This window comes from Echinops telfairi, unplaced genomic scaffold (genome assembly GCF_000313985.2).
Source record: "Echinops telfairi isolate 266 unplaced genomic scaffold, ASM31398v2 ScPeMD7_2291;HRSCAF=2852, whole genome shotgun sequence".
NCBI lineage: Eukaryota > Metazoa > Chordata > Mammalia > Afrosoricida > Tenrecidae > Echinops > Echinops telfairi.
In genome coordinates, this window is record NW_022106189.1 from 31,832,378 (window position 1) to 31,846,482 (window position 14,105).

Below are 14,105 nucleotides of genomic sequence, written 5' to 3' on the forward strand. Positions count from 1 at the left end.
GGAGGGAGGGGGAAAAAAAAAGAAGGATGAGGAGCTGATTCCAGGAGCCCAGGCAGAGGGCGAGTGTTTTTAGAATGATGAGGGCAGCGAATGTATAGGTGTGCTTTGCACAGTTGACATGTGTATGGATCGTGATGAGAGTTGTATGAACCCCAATGGAATTATTTTAAAAAAAGATTTATCACTATTACCCACTTTGGAGTCTAAAAAAAGTCACTGTACCTTTCTAAGTTGATCTCTGTGCCTTGAGTTTAATGATGCCAGTTGATCTCCTCGGAAGCTAGTGTTTTCTTTTTTTTCTTAATTGTTTTATTAGGGGCTCATACAACTCTTATCACAATCCATACATACATCAATTGTGTAAAGCACATTTGTACATTCATTGCCCGAAGCTAGTGCTTTCTTTGGATTTTTTTGTTTTTTAAGATATCCTAATGAAATTCATGTGTTACTGAGAGAACTTGTCTGTAGCCATCCACTATTGCAGAGACATGTTTGCATGTTTTGTTTGAAATAAGCCTGTGCTTGGGATAAAATGGAAACCTAGGAGCAATACTGTGTTTACTTGCATACTTAATTCGTTAACACATGTGTTTATTATGACTCCAAGACATATGTTCTATAGATTATGCACTGTTACCATTATACAAGGAACCCCAGTAGTATTGTGGGTCACACTCAGAACTATTAACCATAGATAGCAGTGAGTTTGGTGTTTTGTTTTGTTTGTTTGTTTAGTACTATTATAAACCTGGCAGTTTAATTGCTTTGCTACAAGAGGCCTGGCATGCATGTGTTACATGTGAGAAGCTATTGTCTTTACCACATCTTAGTCTCTGACCGTCATCCTGAACTCTCATAACCTTATGGAACCATGGATGTATATGCCATGGATATTGCCCAAGCAGACAGTGTGCCCCAGTTTCTGTCATTTCTACTTCATGTCATTCGTATGTGCATCAGAATAGGACTGTGCTACGTCGGGTTTCAAATGATAAAATTTTCTGCAGTAGATATCCAGGTCTTCCAAATGCCATACGTATAGCCACATGTACCTATGTATCAATGTGTGTACATGCTCACTCATAGATAATATTAAACCTACCATATATACTCGAGTGTAAGTCGACCTGAATGTCAGCCAAGGCACTTAATTTTTTTTTTTTCACTGTTAGCTCAGTGTGTAGGCCCCAGAAGAAAGTGGGTTCTTCCTGGGGAGGGACACGGCCTTTCTTATCTATCCTCAGGCAATGCCCGGTCACTCTACAGCGAGAAGGCCCTGGAGTAAGGCTGAGAGGAACGAGGCACTTAATTTTAAACTTCATTAAAAATGTGCTGAAAAACTCAGCTTATTCACAAGTATATACAGTATTGAAGAGTGAGTGTTTTGTGGGAGTCAGCCCACAACCAGATGGATCCTAAGGGACAGTTGTGTAATTGAAGGGAAAGAATAAAGAGACAGACAAAAGTTTTTAGGTGCTCCCTCCTCCGTGTAGTCAGGTCTGAGTAGGGGGTGCGAAAGAATGTGTTCTTTCATGAACTTATATAGTCTTGGGGCAGGCAAGCACCCCACCACCACCACCACCCCCCACCATCCACGGACACCGACTTTCGTGACAAGGTGGGCAGTATTTTAACCCAAGCGGTTGTTTTGGGAGTAACATTTACACCAGTGCTAAGGGCAGGTAGAGGGGGGAGTGACTGTCCCCTGAGCGGACAGAACAACAATAGCAGCCCATGTGCTCCTTTAGATAACACTGCCGGATAGTGACTAGCCCTGTGCTTGTAAGAGGGATCATGAAGGTAGCATTGTCATGAGAGGATATTGTGGGGATGTTTTTTAATTAGAAGATTATGACTGGAACTCTCAAATGTGAAGGTCTCCACCCACCCAGAATCCTGGCCTCCCAGGCTTCCTCAATCATGAGTAGGAGAACTTTTCCACGTATACTCTCTTCCCGGTCCTCAGTTTCCCACAGTGCTTAAAATGAAAGATTCCTTTTTTTCCAGGCTTTTGTGTATTTACACAGTTTATTTTACTCTGGATCATTTGTGAGGATGAGAGAAGATGCTCTACTTGTCTGGAGACACGGACGTGCTATGTGATCCTGGTAGTAGCTGTAGAAGAGTGTCCTGTGTTTGCATTTAGTTCATAGTGATCATACTACTCTGTCATATTAAAATGGTTTACAGTATGTTACCTTTCTTTTGTAATAAAAACAAGATAACTTTAAAAGAAACCAGAAGATTCTTAAATTCATGGGAAGAATGGTTAGGGTAATAATCTGAAATACTTGAGAAACAACTTTTATTTTCTCAAGTCTGTACCCAGTAGTTTTGCTTGTGTGTGTTCACTTTAAGATTGTTTTATTAACTTATTTCCAATTTAAGGGTCTTAATGCCATTTAGTAATCAATTTAGCCTCTCTTCAGCATCAACTAGTTGAATAGGAGAAGTTTTTTTAAACATGGACAGAGTGGTACAAAGTGCTTAAAGGGAAAATTTTGCATTGCTGAGATTATAGGCTTTAGAACCAACTCAAAACCCAGCCCCCCTCCCCCGCCATTGAGCTGATTCTGACCCTCTCAAGACCCTCAGAGGTCACTTGGCACAAGTGGCAGCAATGATGGGCTCAAAAGAAAAGATTTCTTACCGAACTTTTGCTGTCACTTATTGTACTTGGATATGTAGATTAAAATAGGCTAAGAATGCATGGACAGAGGCAGCACTCCCCACCCGAATTAGAGTTAGAGGACAGGTTAACTCTGACAGTAAGGGTTCCTGGCTGCTAAGATTGTCCTGCTCACAAGGTTGCGATGTGTTTAATGCATGACAGTCATTTGGCTGAATTCTTTAAGAATACATAGTAATCCATCATTTCACAATGTTTGTGGTGTGTTTTAGTGGTGAGCTCATATTTCCTTTTGTTTACTTAGGATGGCAATTTTGTTGTTGTTGTTGGTGGCAATTCTTTAAAGGGAAAAAACCCATAGCAATCCAGGCCTGTTTTTTTGCTTTGTTTTGCAGGCTTGTTTTTCATGGTGTCTGATCATCCGTAGCTCAATATTCTCACTCTTTCAAAAGCAAATCACTGTATGTTGTTCTGTATATCAAATCCAGGATAGGTAAATCTGTAGAGACAGAGACTGGATTAATAGTTTCTTGGAGTTATAGCAAGGGAGGTTAGGGGGGAATGGGGAGCTAATAATGAGTATAAGAAAGAAGAAAGTGTTCTCAAATTGATTGTGGTTTTGAGTACACAACTCTTTAATATAGTTAAACTATTGAATTATATGACTTGTGAATTATGTCAGTGAAACTGTTAGAAATTTTTAAAAAATTCTTATTCTCCTGCCTCCTCCCTCCTACCCAAAGCAAATCACTTTCATTTTGAACTCTCAATTCTGCACTCTAGCCTTTCCTAAGTCTTGACATTTCTAGAATATTCCCTGTTCTTCCTGTGTCTCTGTGGTGTAACCTGAGCCAGGCATGCTTACTTCCTCTTGTCTGTCTAAGGCCTGTCTCCTGCCTTTCACAGATTAGTCTCCTGTGGGAAACCTTTCCTGCCGATCCAGCTGATCATACCCAACCCTCCTTCAATTTGACCACTCTTTTACGTGACCTTTTTTACCTTGTGTAATACTATTTACCTTTCTTAATATAGAGTTAAAAAACCTGAGTTGCCATTATTTGTTCATTGGTAAGTAGGTTCTTGTCGGCCGCCCAAACCTGGTCCCATGTACAACAGAAAACAACATTATTTTGGCCATTGTGTGTTTTGAGTGACTTCCAACCTAAGGGGCCATCGTCCAGCACAGTGTTGGACAGTATTCCCGTGTGATCTGTAAGGTTGGCATTGACTAATTTGGGGAAGTAGATCACCAGTTCTTTCTTCCTAGTCTGTCTTAGTTTGGAAACTCTACTGAAAACCTGTCTGCCAGGAGTGACTCTGCTGACATTTGAAATACTAGTAGCATAGTTCATAGCAGTGTAGCCGCCCCCAAGTCACCACATCGTGACACACTGACAAGTGGAGAAATATAATTGAGGTTCATGTTTGCACTTTCCATCGTTGCTATTGGTTGGCAGGTGCCAAGTGGGAAGTTTGTTTGCTTTACCTTTTCGGTAATCTCAGTTTTCTCATCTGTAAAATGAGAGTAATGATATACCTATCTCATAGAACTGATGTGAGATTAAATGAAATTATATACACATAAAGCAAAGCACTTTGGCTCGGTGTTTGTTACATAAATCCACTGAGGTGATTCAAACTCATAGCAACCTTTTATAGGGTTTTCAAGGTTGTAAATCTTCTTGGGAACAGATAGCCTTATTTTGCTCCCTTAGAGCGGCTCTGATGGTTTGAACTGGAGACTTTATAATTAGCCATCCATTGCTCACCCAACAGCACCACTAGGTCTTGTTTGGCACACTTTGAACATTAAATGAGTAAGGAGGATAATGACTGCTTTCCTCTATCCTTTGTTATATTTTTAATTTCTTGAAGACAGGAGTTGTTTTTCATTCCCAGAATTTTGCCAGTAAATGTTTGTTCAGTGGCAAAGAAACTGGCCAGTACCATGAGATGTTTTCATTCCGACTGTCTTCAGACCTGCTCGCCTTCTGTTCCTCCGCACTGAAGACTTCTTGTACAGTGTGCTGTGACTTCAACACATCGTCAGAAACTAATCAGCATCTATTTCGACCTTTAACAAGGAATATTTACCGGTTAATTGTGAATCAGAAACATTACCACGTTCAGTAATAGAATTGGACTTTCTAGACTTAAACATCTTGGAAGTTATGTTCAGTACCTTGTCGTAGCATGTCTGAGGTAGGTGCGTATGTTCTTGCAGAATGAGAGTGAATTTATATGCACGCGAGGAACCGGACCCTTGTCTTTGGAGCATGGGGAAGATGATTGAGAAGGGAGACAAGACAAAGTGGCGTGCTACTCGGCTTTTGCGGAGCCCAACCTGTGTAGTTTCAGAGGTAGTCAGAGCTCTTATTTTTGACCCACATTGACAAGGGAGAACATTCCCAGAACAATGCTTTCCTCCTCATTCCAGATGTCCTCTGCCAGCTTTGCTGCTGGGCACAGGATTTGTTTAAAGACGCTCTTCTACCTCCAGGATTTCCACCACAGGAAAAAAAAACAACCCATAATTATAGAATTAGAACATGGGAGAAAGTCGTGTGTGTGTGTGTGTGTGTGTGTGTGTGTGTGTGTGTGTGTGTGACTTTAAAACTTTTTGCTCACCAAATTTTTTTTTAGCTGAATAATCACAGTTTAAGAATGTGAACAATTTCCCCACCCGCCTGCATACACCGCTTTTGTCCTGGCCCTATGGTGTCTGTGTGGCAGGGGCCTTCATCCAAGAAGGGTAATATTGAGAAAACCTGCCTTCCTCAGAGCCACAGCCTGAGCTTTGCCTCATTTACCCTCACAGTGGTTCCCCCAAGGTGGGGGTGGAATTGGATTCAGAAGCACAGGGTCATTTTTTAGAATTCCCACTACATGCCCTACATTAAGTTCTGTGAAGATGCTTTTTGGGAGGCGGCCTAAACCACATGGTATACGGTCATTCATTCATTCATTCATTCGGTTCTCCGTGTACCAGTGCTGGTTTCTGAAGCTGTTGAAAATGTCAGTCAGGTTCTCCTGCACTAAGTAATAGTAATACCTGACATTTATATGACTTTTGTAATTTCTAAAATCCTGTTCCATACATTAATTTATTTAAGCCTCATAATAACCCCCAAGGAATAGATACTGTGTTTTTTACATATGAAGAAACTGAACTCCAAAGAAATTAAATTAATGGAGACCCAAAGCCCATTAGTAGGCCACTGGAGATCCCCTTCCAGAGGGGTCTCGGGGAGGAGATGAGCCAGTCAGGGTGTGATGTAACAACGATGAAAAATACAACTTTCCTCTAGTTCCTAAATGTTTCCTCCCCGCTCCCACTACCATGACTCGAATTCAACCTTGCAAGTCTGGGCTAGACCAGAGGATGTGACAAGATTATCCTGCTAATCTTGAGTCCAGATCTGACTGCTTCCATTTTTTGACCGTAAAGACCCAGCGAGCCAGCATGCGATCTGCTTGTAGTGGCTGCTGGGTTATCTATACAAGTAGTGTATACTGGCTTTCTGCTGCCTTAAAAACCACCACCATCACCACCACCACCTCTCCCTGAAGCCGAAGATGGCCTTATGACCCAAAGAACACAGATTCTTAGCCATTGGCTTGCTTGGCCACAGGCTGGCTGTGACTTGCAGGGACTTTACTAATTAATTTCTCTGGGCCACTGTTACAGGTTTCAGTTTACTCATCTTTAAAAATGAGCAGGCTGAACGGAATTACCTCTGAGGTTTCCTTCAACTCTCAAACTCTCTAAATTATCTATTGTGAGATCAGTATTTGTCAACAGGACGCTCTGTGTGTGCAGAGAGGCAAATACTACACACTTGAATTAAAAACTCTCATTAATCTTCTCTAAACATGGTAATTTATTTAGGCTGCTTTGCCTGTGCTCTATAATTCCTGTCTATTTACTGAATGAGCAAGTCTTTTTCTTTCCCTGAAACAGAGAGGGGAGGATTTAGCAGACATAAAGATAAATATAATCTCAAGATAAACACTTACTGATTACAGGAAGCTGACATTAATGCACTTTGTCAACTGTGAGGGCAAACTTTTCATATAATCAAAGCCACTCTAGCACGACCCTAATATTTGACAAGAATACAGAGGTAAAAAATAATTGTAAAAAAATATTCCTACTAGGGTTTCAGTTCATACACGCACGGGCTTACTCCAAACAAAGCCTGTTAACTACATTTCCATGATCAGTAGATGGCTGCAGATAACTTCTCTCCATATCTACTTGTCCTAGGCTTGTGCCTAAAAATTAAAGAAGGTCCAGTCAAATAAAAAAGGTCCGATCTGCTGGGTCAGGTCAGTTCCAGGCAGAAAGGTCAGAATCTGAAGAGGTGGGGGTGGTGGGGGTGGGGGTGTCATCCTGCTAGATTTTCTTGAAGGATACAGGACAATTATATAGGGACATATTAGAAAAAGTGTGAAGGGAAAGCTGAATTGGTGAGAAAAGGGCAAAGGAAATTGTACCCAGGAATGTTTTTCCATCACAACAATGTGCATACTCATTCTTCCAGGGTACCAAGGACTGGAATATCATTGGGAAACCATTACCCCATCTACCCTACAGCCCTGATCTTGCCCATTCAGACTTATTTTTATTCCCGTGATTTAAATGGAAGAGCACAGAATTCTTAAGAGTAGGTTTAAAACTAAAAACTCACTGCCATCAAGTCAATCCCAACTCATAAGGACCCCACTGGACAGGTTAGAACTGCCTCTGTGGGTTTCTGAGACGGTAACTCTTTATGGGAGTAGAAGAGTTAGAGAGCTGGAAACACCAAGGCCTTCAGAAGTACATAGACCTAGAGGGAGTCTATGTAGAGAAACAACAGCTTCACATTTTAGTATTGTATTTAAAAAAAAAAGTTTCTATTTTTTTTTTTTTTTTACTTTTCATGTTTGTCATGAGATTTTGGAATTATGGGTACAAACTTCCAAAATGACGATATTGTCTGCTTGTGTCAGAGCCTTGATATTTATTGTTTCACTCAAATTTATAGTGGCTCAGTAAGGACATAGTAAAATAGTTATAATCATAGTTAGAAAATAGGTGTTAGTACCTAATTGTACATGGTGTTGTGAATTAATATCTAGGAAGAAGCAAGGGAAATTGCGAATGCAGAAGTTCTAGAGATAGGCGTTAGCATTTCCTAACCTGCAACTCTGTTGTAATTCCTTAGTTAATAATTTTAGCGCACCAGTTAATGAAAATGTAAGCCTAACAGGTATTTAGGTAGGTTAAATGAAAAAATATATAGTAGTATGTAATAGAATGTAAGATGAAAGGTTACCTAATTTCCATCCCAAAAGTATGAGAAGTAGAAACTGTTGAGTAGACTGGTTGTTTTTTAGTGCTTAATTAATTTTTTTTTAAAAAGAAAAGAATATTTAGGCATTTTCAGTTAGCATACTTTCTAATATAATTTTGAGGAGATTTTCCTTTAAAGTATCACAAAAGTTGTATGCGTGTCTGTATTTCTTGATCTAGCATGAGCTGGTTAGAAAAATTTTTAAATAACAAGATGGCAATAATATACCACTAATTAAGTATATACTGTACTTAAAGTTGACATCTTGATACAGATCATTGGTTTTTATTGATCCACTTAGACCTTTTATGGTTTTACTTAGGACTTGTAGCTTGCTTGTATATTTTAGTTAGTAAAATATTATGAACATGACTATAAATAGCAAAACAGCATTTGATTTAAGAAAAAAAATACACTGTCACGCTTCAAAATTGAAAATTCATGAAGTGGGCATTTGAGATTGAATAATAAGGGAATAATTAGTAGGAATATATGGTTGTGTACAGGATCCAGTCAAAATTATTAAATACATATTTATCTCCTTAGTAATATAAGTAAACAATAATTATTTTTAAGTCTGTGTTATAGTCATTAAAGCCAACTTTTTAAAGCCAGTCTTAAGCAATATTTATAAGAGCCCATTAATTTTGTATACTTATTATATTGCAAGGTGTCCTCGTGGTGCTGTTGCGTGTGCTTTGGACTGCTAGTCACAAGGTCGAGGGTTCATGAGCTACTACAGGGGAGACTGATGAGACTGCTCCCGTGATGATTTACAGCCTCCAAGACCCCTTAGAGAGCCACTGTGAGTCTGACTCGCCTGGGTGGCAGTGGTCGTACTTACTGTATTAGAGGAGCCCTGTGGTTAGTGGGGTACACTTTTTGAGTTGCTGACCACAAGGTCAGTGGTTCAAACCCACAGGAGAAAGATGAGGCTGTCTGTTCCCATAAAGTCTCAGAAGCCCCAAGTGGCAGTTCTACTCTGTCCTATTGGGTCACTGAGTTAGAATGGACGTAAGTGAAATCAAATCCAAACTAAACCCACTACCCTTCTAGTCAATTCCAACTCATAGCAACCCTCTCGGATCAAGAAGTGAATTGGGTGAAGGTTGTCAGATCAGATCATCAGTTTTACATTCAACAATTCTTACATACATAGTTTGTTCATCTCATTGATTGCAGTCTCCTCAGTGTAACATCACTTAAAACCATTCCCTCCCCATATTTCCTATTTCCATTTCTTCTACTCTACTAGCCCTTCTGAACTTTGTTCCTGAGTGAATGCTGCCCTTTGAATCCCAAATAGTTGATTATTCTAAGGTATGCTACCTTACTAGTGGTATTATAACCTGTATGGACCTTCTATTGATTGGTTGAAAATTAGGCCATGGGGCTGAACTTATTTCCAGATCTAAAGCTGCATGGTCTTGGAGGGTCCAGTCAGTCTCAAACCAATTTTGAGTTTTGTTCCACCTCCTTCTACCACTCCTAGGACCTTCTAATAGGATTCCTTTCAGAGCAGCCAGTAGTTGGTAAGCAGGGAACTAGTTTTGCTCTCAGGGTCACCAACACTGATGTTTGCACGCTCCATTAGTCCCGTGGATTAATGATTTTCAACTATCTTCTATTGCGATCCTTCTTTCTTGTGGACAGGGAGAGCCTCTCACAAGCTTTCAGTCCTAGTTACTATTCACTAAAGTAGGAAGTGGAGCGTTGTCTTGGTGGGCTGTGTTAAGCCAACTGAGTTTGATGCCCCTTGAGACTATGGCCCTGAGCTCCCAGGTCCAGTGACCCTCAAGGTGTTTGGCTATGTCTGAGAAGTTCCATAACTTCACCCCCTGTAAGATCTGCTAGATTCATGGATCTGTTTACAGCTTAGGTGAATACGTATGTAGAAATAGCCTCTAGCAAGCCCATGTATGTTGTTGGGTGTACTCCCACGATCCCTGGAACACCCACTCAGCCTGCATGTCTGTCTATACATGTACTGGTAGATCAATAACCACTGCAGATTATGTAGATCACCTGCTTTTTCTCTCTGTTGCCTTTCATACCCCTCCCAGCATCTTCCCCAAAGCAGTGATCACTATGGCAGCAAGCGATTAGTGGCCTTGGACCACTGACCTTTAAGTCAGTGGCTGAGTGCTTAACCACTCTGCCTCTAGGGCTCCATTTGTATGTAAGTAGAACCTTAGCCTTATCTGATTCCAGAGCTAACACTTTTTCTTTTCTCAGAATTAGTACTTTGTAACTAAAATGCTGTATTATATGTATGTTCTATGTATACAGTCCTCTGGAACTGGGGATGGAGGAAAGGGTATTTATTCCAGGTGCAGTGAATCAAGGCCCAGTTATGAGAATAACGCGCAGTGGCAGAGATCCAGGTCGCTGAAGCAGGAGAGGGAGAGCCTGGCAGCATGGCAGAAAAGATTATCTAGAGCATTTTTTGCCACATGAAGGAGTTTTCACTTTCTCCCTTCTAGGCAGAGCTGAAGGTTTTAAGCCAGAGAGTGCCCAGTGAGAGCTGTGTTTTAGAAATACAGCTCTAGCAGTGTCCGAGGTGGATTGGGAAGGACAGTCTAGGTACTGGAAGGAGGTTTTTTAATTGAGCCCTGTTGAGAAGGAGCAGCAGAAAGAGATTAGAAGAGAGACACTTTAGAGGAAGCTTTCGAGGCACTTGTTAATCTGTTGTGTTACTTGTTGGGAGAGTTGATTTACAAACGGGTTAAAGGTGACTGGCTATGTAACTTGGGCAAATGGTAATGCCATTGACAACACTAAGGAATTTTTAAAAAATGTATGCTTCTCCAGATTATGACAGGTGTATTACAGCCATGCAACTATCACTGCAATCAAGATGCGTAATAGTTTCATACTACCACCATCCCCCCCACCCCCTGCAACTCCGGGCCCTCTTCGTGGGCACTGCCCTGTTTCCGCCTCAGGCAGCCTCTGCTCTGTTTCCCTCAGTGTCACATAGCTAGAATCACGCCCCATGTAGCCCTGTGATTCTGGCAGTACAGCCAGTTTTGAAGAACATTTACAAACCTGTTAAAATAGTGCTTCTTGTGGGTATCTTTTGTTTTTGTGTTTTAATTGATAACAGGTTCAAAATATTAGGAGAAAAGTTTGGACCCACTCATACATAGCAAAGCTCAAATGTACAAATGTGCTTTACACAATGGATGGATGTATGGATTGTGATAAGAGTTGTACGAGCCAGCCCCCAATAAAATGATTTTTTTAAAAAAAGAAGCTCATTCTCACATCTAGTAGGCACCACATGCTTCTAGGTCTCCTCTGGAGACTCGGGCTCTGAAGACCAGGTGTGTGACAGGACCGTCTTCACATCCCATCATCCAGAGTACAAGCTTTTGTAATTAAATAAGCGCCTGGGATTTTTTTTAACCATTTTATTTTGGTATGTATAGCTAGCTATATATATAGATATACATATATATAACAAAAATGTGCCATTTTAAAATTTAAATTTGGTACATTAATTATATTCACCTGTTGTGCAGCCATCACCACGGTACATTTCCAAAAGGTACTTTTTTCTTTTTCTTTTTGTTTTATTGTGATGAGGTGAAGGTTTAGAGATCAGCAGTTTTACACTCAACAGTACATACACATGTTGTTTCTGCTCAACCGTTGCAGTCCCCTCAGTGTACCATCCCTTATCCCACTTCCTCCCTGAGTTTCCTGTTTCCATCCCTCCTTTCCCGAACCCTGCGTACTTTGTCCTTGGGGAAATGCTGCCCTTTTGATCTTCAATGCTGAGTTCAGCTTTAGGCCTGAAGGATGACTAAGGATCCTGAACAAAAAATGAATACCCCATAAGCCGTAACTCCTCATTAATCCTCTTGCTAACTTAGAGTAACCACCAATAAATGTTTATCTCTATAATTTGCCTATTTTAGATATTTCACATAAGTGAGATCATGTATTATCCTTGTGTGTCATTTCAACTAACACGTTTTTAATATTCTATGTTGAGAAATGAATTTTCAATAGTAGGTGTTTGTTGTTGCATCTCCCCTCCCACCCACCTGCCCTGAAAAAAATTCTCTAAAGTCTTATCTCATTCCAATGAGCTAGAAAAATGGATGTTATTTTCCCTATTCCCTAAAGAGCTGAAAGCGGAAGAGACTGATTTTGATACTTTTATAAAAGAAGTTTGCTGTCCCACTGTAGAACAAGGGATTCTGCTCATGGGTGGGGTGCCCAGTGTGTGAATTCAGTCTGGGTTAGTACTCACATAACCTTTCTTTCCCAGGTTGTAGATGACACCTGTGGTCTCAGGACAGCATTCTGTGTTGCCACAACATCCTCAACATTAAATGTAAATGTGTAGATTATATTTACCACTGACAAAGGCTTCCTTTCAGAAAAGCGTAATGTAAACAATTCTAGAAAAGCACACTATTCCTGATTCAGTTATTTATGGCATCCTTTTTAATTAGTTCTTTTACGTAGCGGATTGTTTAGGAAGTTGTAATTGTCATCACATGATGCATTACAAGAACTCATGCATGAGTGCGTGCTTGCATGGGTGTAGGTCTTCTTTGCTGTCACAGGATGCCAGGCCTGTCTTGGAGGTATGTGGGTAGCTTGGAGTCGTCAGCATTGGGATTGTAGTCCAGCTGTTGCCTCCCTACCCCATAGCATCCCCTGCCCCATAATTCCTGTTTTTCCTGCTTATTGTCTAGCCTTCCTGCTTTTTCTTATCAGATTTATAAGGTTTTCTTAGAAGCAAATTATAAAATTATACGTACTGTATGATTTTAACTTAAAATACAATAAAATTAAAAGGAAAGCACAATAACTGACTTACAGATATTAACAATATTCTAAATATTAATATTTTTCCAGATTCTCAATTTTAGGTTTAAAAGTTATAAAAACCACGCAGAGTTCTTCAATATTCTTCACCCAATTTCTCCTAATGTTAACACCTCACATAATCAGAATTGAAACTGATAGCATTGGCACAATATTGTTAACTGAACCAGTCTTTGTTTCCACTGGCTTTTCCACTAATGTCTTTTTTCTGTTCCAGGGTCCCACATTGTACTTAGTGTTTCATATGGGGGATAGGGGGGGGAGACATTATGTTGACATGTCTTAATATTGGTTATGGAAATCTTGCTCACTGCTGCTGGATTTCTCCACAGTAGGTTACATTTTTATCCCCTTGTAATTATCTTGGGGGAGATATGTTGGTCTATGTGAATATTCTGTGACTCTCTAAGCTTTCCCCCCATTGATTTTAGCATGCGTCAGTAGATCTTGCCTGCAACTACTATTAGTTGGGGTTCTACGAATTTTTTCTCACTCCTACATGTATTAATTGGAATTCTTTAAGAAAGAGTTGCCCCTTTTCTCCCATTTATTATTCATTTATTTATGTCAGTGTGGGCTTATGGATATGTGTTTGTGTGTGTTACTCTATTGACTACAAGCTGTCCCCATATTATGAGTCTGTCTGTATGTCAAACTTGTAGGTAAGTCAGAATAGGTAGGCATGGTTTGTATCTAGCATCAGTAAAGTGTTTGTCTGAATAGTATCTGCAGGCATACCTGGTTTCATTGTACTTCAAAGATACTGCTTTTTTTTTTTCCATATTGGAAATTTGTGGCAACCACCATTGAGTTTCTGTCAGCACCGTTTTCCTGACAGCATGTGCTCACTTCATGCCTCCATGTCCCATTTTGGTCATTTGTACAAGTATTTCACACTTCTTCATAATGCTATTGCACAGTTAATAGAGTGCAAAATGGTATCTGCATACTTCTGTATGCATTAGGAAACCCAAAGTGTGTGTGGCCCACTTTGTGGGAATGTCTACTTTATTGTGCTGGTCTGCAACTAAACCCCCAGTATCTCCCAAGGTGTGCTTTCTATGAATAAAAAGCACTAAAGGAATATTTTCAGGGACACAACAGCATCTTTAGCACCATAATACAGCAACATTAATAGTAATGCTTTGAAATGTGTTATAAGATAGCACCCATTTGTTCTCTTGAACCATGTACATACCTCGAATTTTTACTATGATAGGCTTAAGAGGGGGTTTATAACTATAGGTTGTATATAAATTGGACACTCACAACCCAAGGACAACCTATAT

General features: G+C 40.1%; 1 protein-coding gene and 1 non-coding gene across 2 annotated transcripts in view; one reads left to right on the plus strand and one right to left on the minus strand.

Annotated features, from left to right (window-relative positions):
• Positions 1–1,167: 1,167 nt before the first annotated feature.
• Positions 1,168–1,299, minus strand: LOC115870759. The gene has a single exon (XR_004046890.1). It is a non-coding gene; the product is annotated as a small nucleolar RNA SNORA49 (small nucleolar RNA).
• A 3,526-nt stretch (positions 1,300–4,825) lies between these two features.
• SNTB2 (syntrophin beta 2) overlaps positions 4,826–14,105 on the plus strand; it is a 70,200-nt gene continuing 60,920 nt past the window's right edge. The window contains exon 1 of the mRNA XM_045293919.1: positions 4,826–4,838. Coding sequence (XP_045149854.1) covers positions 4,826–4,838 — 13 coding nt within the window. The remainder of the gene's footprint in view (positions 4,839–14,105) is intronic.